General features: G+C 35.3%; 1 protein-coding gene across 1 annotated transcript in view; it reads right to left on the bottom strand.

The window, feature by feature from the left end:
- Positions 1 to 1492: 1492 nt before the first annotated feature.
- The window catches only part of LOC107753494 (phosphofurin acidic cluster sorting protein 1-like), a 79841-nt gene continuing 74297 nt past the window's right edge, over positions 1493 to 7036 (bottom strand). Inside the window, exons 18-22 of the mRNA XM_016569646.1 lie at positions 6002 to 6034; positions 3676 to 3718; positions 2483 to 2525; positions 2297 to 2395; positions 1493 to 1608 (exon numbers count right to left, since the gene is read on the bottom strand). Of these exons, the coding sequence (XP_016425132.1) occupies positions 1493 to 1608; positions 2297 to 2395; positions 2483 to 2525; positions 3676 to 3718; positions 6002 to 6034 (334 nt within the window). The remainder of the gene's footprint in view (positions 1609 to 2296; positions 2396 to 2482; positions 2526 to 3675; positions 3719 to 6001; positions 6035 to 7036) is intronic.

The following is a 7036-nucleotide window of genomic DNA, read 5'->3' as shown; positions in this document are numbered from 1 at the left end:
GCATCTAAATGGGGACATTACATAGACTTCTATTGTTTTTATATACAGATAGTTATACACTTTTTTAACCTAAACCCACCCCTACTCCTCACAGAATACTTTCTGCATTTTTACAATTTAAAAAAAACTTTGTTTACTTTATTTTTATACCAGTTTTACAAATGGAGTTTTTTTTGGCGATTTCAATTTGTTCTGCTCACTTTTGGGTACAAATTTGTCCCCAAAATATGGTTAAGTAGGTACACACACACACACACACACACACACACACATAGAAACAACCACAGGTAAAGCTACTATCACCCTCCCTTAGTATTTACAACCAGGCAATTTTTGTAAAGGGACTTTTGAACAGTGAGAAAACATAAGCAGATCCACCACAGAAGTTACAAAAAAGTTGGCCGGACGTCCTGTTATCATCCCAACAATCTTTTAGTATGAGCCCTTATTAGCCGGCAGTAACTGGACCCTGTATTCAACACAAAGCCTTCCAAAAACACTTGGAAACACGGTCACCGTGAATGATCAGAGATGGCAAGTAGAAATGTTAAAAGAGTAAAGTGAAAATATCTGCTCATCGCCCCACACAGAGGGAATACAACTATTTAAAGGGCTTTTTAAAGCATTTAACATTTTACAAACTGAGATCTCCCTTTAGATTGAACCCAAGCTGCCTTCTTCATACAAAATACCAAAGCACCACGCTAGTCCACATGTGTTCCCAGCCCCTCAACATGCCTTTCATATTCATCCAGGTAATGAAATTATAAAGTACTGTATTAAATAACCAAAGACACTTTTCTTAATCTAAAAGTGTTCGTTACTAAAGTTTAAAGGACATGCCTTTTAGAATTCACAGATACACTAAAATCATTCAACAAGCAGTAACATAAACCCCACCCACCAGTTATGTGGCCCCTCCCACTTGCTTTGAACCCCTCCCATTTGTCATTTAAAGGAACAGTTCACCCAAAATTGAATTTTCTGTCATCATCAATTTACGGATATCAAAACTGGCACAGAATGAGATTTAAGAGCTAGGGAGAACTGATCCTCACACAAATCTGTCACAAGAACTATTCCTTTTAACCTCTCCCACTTGTAAATATTAACACGGCATTACCAAACCCCGCACAAACTTTTAGAATATAAATTCAATCAAGCTCACTTCATAAATCCCACCCTATTATATTGTACATAGAACAATTATGAACACGGAAAATTTCACAGAAATAATAACAAACTCTAACCCAACAAAGTGCAAACTGAAGCTGGTGTACGATTCCTACCACAACATGTGCTGCTCATCTTAAAATAAAAGACAGCGTTTGTTTCAAACACGCCAATGTTCCTTTCACCGCCAAAGCAACAAAAATGACAAGTAACATCACTAACAACATTTCTGTCGAGGACACAGGCTTTACAATTGACCATTTCCACAGGAAAATCCATTTGTCTGTTTTATCCCCCATCCGTAAATGGCAGCAGCAGGTCACATGGGTTTGCTGTAGCCAAAGATTCCTACAGGGAAGTGTTTCACGTGAGTCGGCCACTGCGCGGCCAGCTGGAAAAACTTCACGTCGTGCCACTCTACGCCATCGATGGACACTGCAGAGACAAAGACAGTTTAACTGACTGCTGTTAGAAGTCACACAGTAATATATCTAATAGCACATTTATAATTACTATCAAAACACACTACAATCATGTCTTATCCAGATTTTCAGTTCACCAAATCTAGTAGCAGAATCTTACCAAAATAAGTTGAGTCGTACTGAACCAAATTTCCTGATCGTTTTAATTTAATATATAACTGTAATAAATACTGAAATACAGTATTTATGATATACACTACTGTTAAAAACTTTGAAGTGAGACTTCTTTTTTTTTTACAGTTTTTGAAAGAAGTCTTATGTTTATAGAGGCTGCATTAATTTGATCAAAAATACAGTAAAAACAGTAATATTGTAAATTTATTGTTATTTATTTCTGTGATGCGCAGCTGTATTTTCAGCATCATTACTCCAGTCTTCAGTGTCACATGATCTTCAGAAATCATTCTAATATGCTGATTTGCTGCTCAAGAAACATTTATTATTATTATCAATGTTGAAAACAGTTGTAATGAATACTTTTGTGGAAACAGTATGTTTTGATGAATAGAACGTTCAAATGAACAGCATTTATTTGAAACAGAATTTTTTCGTTACATTATAAATGGCTTTACTGACACTACATCCCACCATTTTAACCATTTTTAATAAGGACCCATGCAAGGTTTTACAACGAATATTACAAGTAGACAAGTGACCACAGGGTGGCAGTAGAGTACAACCAACAAATTGCACATTCAGCATGTTCACACTGCCCACCATCACTGCGTCATCAGAGTCCACTGCCAGACGACACACACAAACACACATCAGTCATGTTTCACTGCTGTTATTGTGTTCATTGTGGTCTTGACTCTAGTAAATCCTACCTGATGTAGACAAGCTGTGCTCCACAATTCCCACTTTCACCAACTGCAAGAAAACACATCCGAATCCTAAATTACATAGGTCAGGTATGTTTGGAACAGCATAGATTCTGTAGTATTTTTCGTATGCACAGACTATCCACAAAATGTGCAATATACATCCAGCACTGTGCACAATACTGTATCCCACAATGCAATGCTCTAGACTTAACATTGCATTTTTAATGTGATGGAACCAACCGCTAGTGATATCAACTGTGATTTCTAACATCTTGTTCTTGATCAAAATGACAAAAGTTAAGCCGATTTTATACAAAATTGGTTTAAAAACAATAATTTTTTTTTATAGATAACTGAAAAAGTACACATGTAATATAATCATGACAAGTTGTGACAATAATGTAAAAGAAATGTAGCATACTGTTGTTTATCTAAAGTTTATCTTTACACAATTTTGTTTCAAATATTTTATTATACAGTATATACAATATATAGTAACCAGTACATAATTTGCTCTACACAATGAACAAATTTGGTATAAAAAATAACTTCTAATATTCACAAATGATGGCTGTGTAAAATCGTGTTTTTGTACACTTACAACTGCAGAACATATTATTAATGCTATTAATGGCTCCCTGTTTGTTAAAAGCGGAAAAAAGCCTGAACGTTTACAAAAAAAAAAAAGGAAGTAAAAATGTTTGTTTGCCCACTTCAAGTCAAACTAAATATTATAAGAGCTGTTTTATTTTATATCTATTTTAAATGAGGTTTGCAATTTTTGCAACCATGTTGCCAAAATCTCTGAATACAAATTTGAGTGATTTAATTATTTTCCAGCAATAAACATTACATAAACAACATTTTAGTAGTTAACACTTTTTTTTTTTTGGTTACTATAGCTGTGGTAGCTAAACACCGGTATTCGGTATGAACCGGTATACCGCCCAGCACTAGTAGCAGGGTTGAATGGTTGAGCTTCATGAGGTTGAGCTAACAAATTTGTGTGAAAATTGAGAAAATGGGAACAAGGGAAAATCATGCAATATCAGGATGGTGTTATTTAAATTTAAATGAGATACTAATTTATATGTTTAAGATTCAGTATAATTGGACAACCAAGTATATTTGTGGAAAGTGCAGCTGACACTTTAGAACAACAACAGAGAGGAAATGAAAGAGAAAGCATTTCTCACCCCAACGAATGGGACAAACTTCTGGCAGGAGTCTTCATCAGGGCTGTCGAGGTCAAACAGGAGGGAGTGGTTAGCACAGGGCTGACAGGACGTGTAATGTTAAGCTGTCAGTGAGGGCGGATGGTCTGAGAGATGCATGTGAAGTCGTCGGGGTGTGGGGGGTGAGAATGGGGGTGTCAGATCAGATAGTGTGACACAGAGTGGTGTCCTCTAGTTGACAGAGAGCTGTGAGACCACAGTGAGTGTGAGGGCTCATGCCATGAGAGGACGCTGGGATAGCTTCTTACATCCACCAATCAGGGGGTGTAAGGCTGCAGGCTATGGGGGTGCTTCATTATTGAACACACTGTTATATAGTCTTTTAATCTTTCGTGACTCTTCCCAAGAGTCGTCTACAACTGAAAGAAGCTGCTCTCCAACACTCTAGAAACCAGAACACAAGGAACTTCCAAGATTCTGATTTTAGTTGACATAAACAGAGCCGGCATGTATTCTCGTGTAGCCTTGACTATCAGCATAAAGACTGATCCACATGGCAGCTTTTTGTCTGACCAACATGTACAAAGACCAGTCACAAATCTGAAGAAGCTCTCTGCTTCCAAACATCTACTTTAGGTGTCACAACAAAAAATTTGAAGCCATGAACCAGTAAACTCCACCAACTGGGTTAATGTCTTTTAAGAGTTTCCATGATAATAGTAATAATTAACAAAAAAAATAAAAAGAATTATAATACATGTGCCAGGTTCTTTACCATTTTTATGAAAAGTTTAAATGTAACGGTTTAATTTTACATCTAAAAGTTTAAATCCAACATATTTTCCATATACCGTGAATACATGTGTGTGCACAACTTAATCATTACTTTTGAAAAGTGTTTTAAAATGATCATGAATTCTTAATAAATATCAAATTACTATAGAGTTGCACCACATGACTGACCAACCTTGCGCTGTTAGAAAAAAAATCTAATTATTTTGTATTTTAAGAGACTTGTACAAAAAGTCAATCTCTATATGACATGATTTCCTGTTTTATTGATTTATTTCTGCATGTTCTGTTGTTCGCACCACTTGACTTTTGATTTCAGCAAACTTCTCAAATATTAAACAGTCGCTTTTAAATTTTTTTAAATTTTTCTCCCTCACTCTTTGTGAGAGAAACAAGGGAGAGAGGCCAGGGAGCATAAACAAAATTGTAAAATGTGACTTCAAGAACATCTAATTAATTTTCAATGGGTGAAATCAAGTTCCATTCTACATTTATTTTCCTTGCTGAATGTCTTATTTCACTCAGAACAAGTAATCCATACCATTATAGGAATAAAATGGGTTCTGAAAATTGTTTAACATTTATTTTAGGCCCAGCTCAAATGCATCAGCTAATACAACTGTAAAATGAGTGTGAGGAAGGGTTGGAGTTATTGTTGATATTTTAATGTGGTTTGATGACACACCTGCAGCACAACACTCATCCTCTGCTGTCCATTCTCACTTCATTCATTTCTCTTTGTTGTCTCTCTATAGGTGTTCTATCACGTTCTGTACCCCTGGGTTTCTCTCTGTATATCTCCCTTTATCTTTCTCTAGTTTGTTCGGCTTCAAAGTGATAATTGGTTGTGTGACCTTTTGTATTTGTGCTTGCCCTTCTGCTGGAGAACTGCAGACTATCACAGATTTATGTTCCAGTCAGTGTGTATGTACTATGTTTCATCCAGTATTTGGATGATTGTTTTTCACTGGACTCATTTAGCACAGGCTGCCAGTGGTAAAAAACAGGATTATACGTTCCTTTATTCCCAAATCATTCCAAAACCTGTTCTAATAAGAAGGCATTTAGCCAATGCTTTGGACACAATATATATATAGCAAGCAGCTAAAATTAAATTAGTTTAATTTACTATTAATAAGTTGATCACATTAATGAAATTGATCACATTAATGAAATTGATTACATTAATGAAAATTAATCATACAAAGTATTAACAATAACTCTTAAGTGTCTTCCTCACTGAACAGAATAGTAATATTTCGTATAGAAACACTAACAGGTATGAACCTGCAACCTTTCAGTTACCACATTTTAAAACCACCGTAATACACTCGTCTCTTTTCAAAGTTAGTCATCATCTCTTATCTCCAAACCTGTTAAACTCAAACCAAACTAAATCAGTTAAAGACACAAAAAGACTGAATTATGAACACAAAGCACACAGTGAGCAAAAACTAGTCACGCAGACAGGTGTGTGAGGTTAACATACTGAGAGCATGAGTGATTTAAACCACAGCAAACATTAAAACGTCAACCCAAACACACGATTAGGTACCTGATGTAAAAATCAAAATACAAACTTCTCTTCCTTGAAGGCAAAAACAAAAGAAAAGGAGGGAAAAACCCAAAGCATAACAGTTACTGCGCCATCCTCAACACACGTCCACTTCTCAATGACAAAATAAAACAAGATCAAACAAACAAGTGACAATTAAAAAAGAAAATGCAAGTGTAACTGATTGTTTGATCTACTTTATGAACTAACTGACGATAATGATTATGATACTCATAATAATTTGTTGAGTGAATTTCATTAAACATGTCTAGGGTTGGGTATCATTTGAATTTGATCAATTCCGATTCTGATTCCGATTCTTTTCGATTCCAATGTGATTAAATAATGATATCAAACATTTATCCTGTGTCTCTTTTTTTGCAAACCATTTATTGGAGCTGAATACCATGAACAAAAATCAACAGGCTAAATAAAAATTAGACTCTTTAAGAGCTGTTTGTGTGCAAAATAAAACTGCATGATTTTGGATAAATTTTGTTTTTCTTTTTCTTTTCTTTTTTCCCCAATGGAAGTTGTGGTTCTCTAATGATTCTGAAGAAAAAACATTAGACAACTAAACAAAATCACATGTAGTTTTTGAAAAAATTATTGCTTGGTTCACTCAAGATGTACTTGTCTCATTACTGGATGAAACCGCGTTCTTGAACGAATCTCTTGTATGATTCAAAGACAAATACATTTTAACAGCCCCTTTTCGCCACCTACTGGCGTAACAATGTAATCGAAAAATCTTCATTTGAAGTGTCAAATTACTTTCAAAAGGTGATTTACTCTATTTTAATCGCTACCATACACATCGTACACACAGTTTATATCTGAACTATAAACTTTTATCCCAGTACTTCTGTGATTTGAATGTTTGTAACACAGAAATAATTATACTGTGTGGCTGAAAAGAATGTGAAGCAATTCATTCATGACAGACAGCTGCTCTCTTTAGGTCAATGGCACCGCAACCGCAGATTTAAATGTTCAAATCACACTGGTGTGATCGTACTCTGCACGGACGAACCA

The sequence above is a fragment of the Sinocyclocheilus rhinocerous genome, unplaced genomic scaffold, assembly GCF_001515625.1.
Source record: "Sinocyclocheilus rhinocerous isolate Xijiao unplaced genomic scaffold, SAMN03320098_v1.1 scaffold1523, whole genome shotgun sequence".
Taxonomy (NCBI): Eukaryota; Metazoa; Chordata; class Actinopteri; order Cypriniformes; family Cyprinidae; genus Sinocyclocheilus; species Sinocyclocheilus rhinocerous.
The sequence above is the reverse complement of the archived record's forward strand: the minus strand, read 5'-3'. Positions and strand labels throughout refer to the sequence as shown.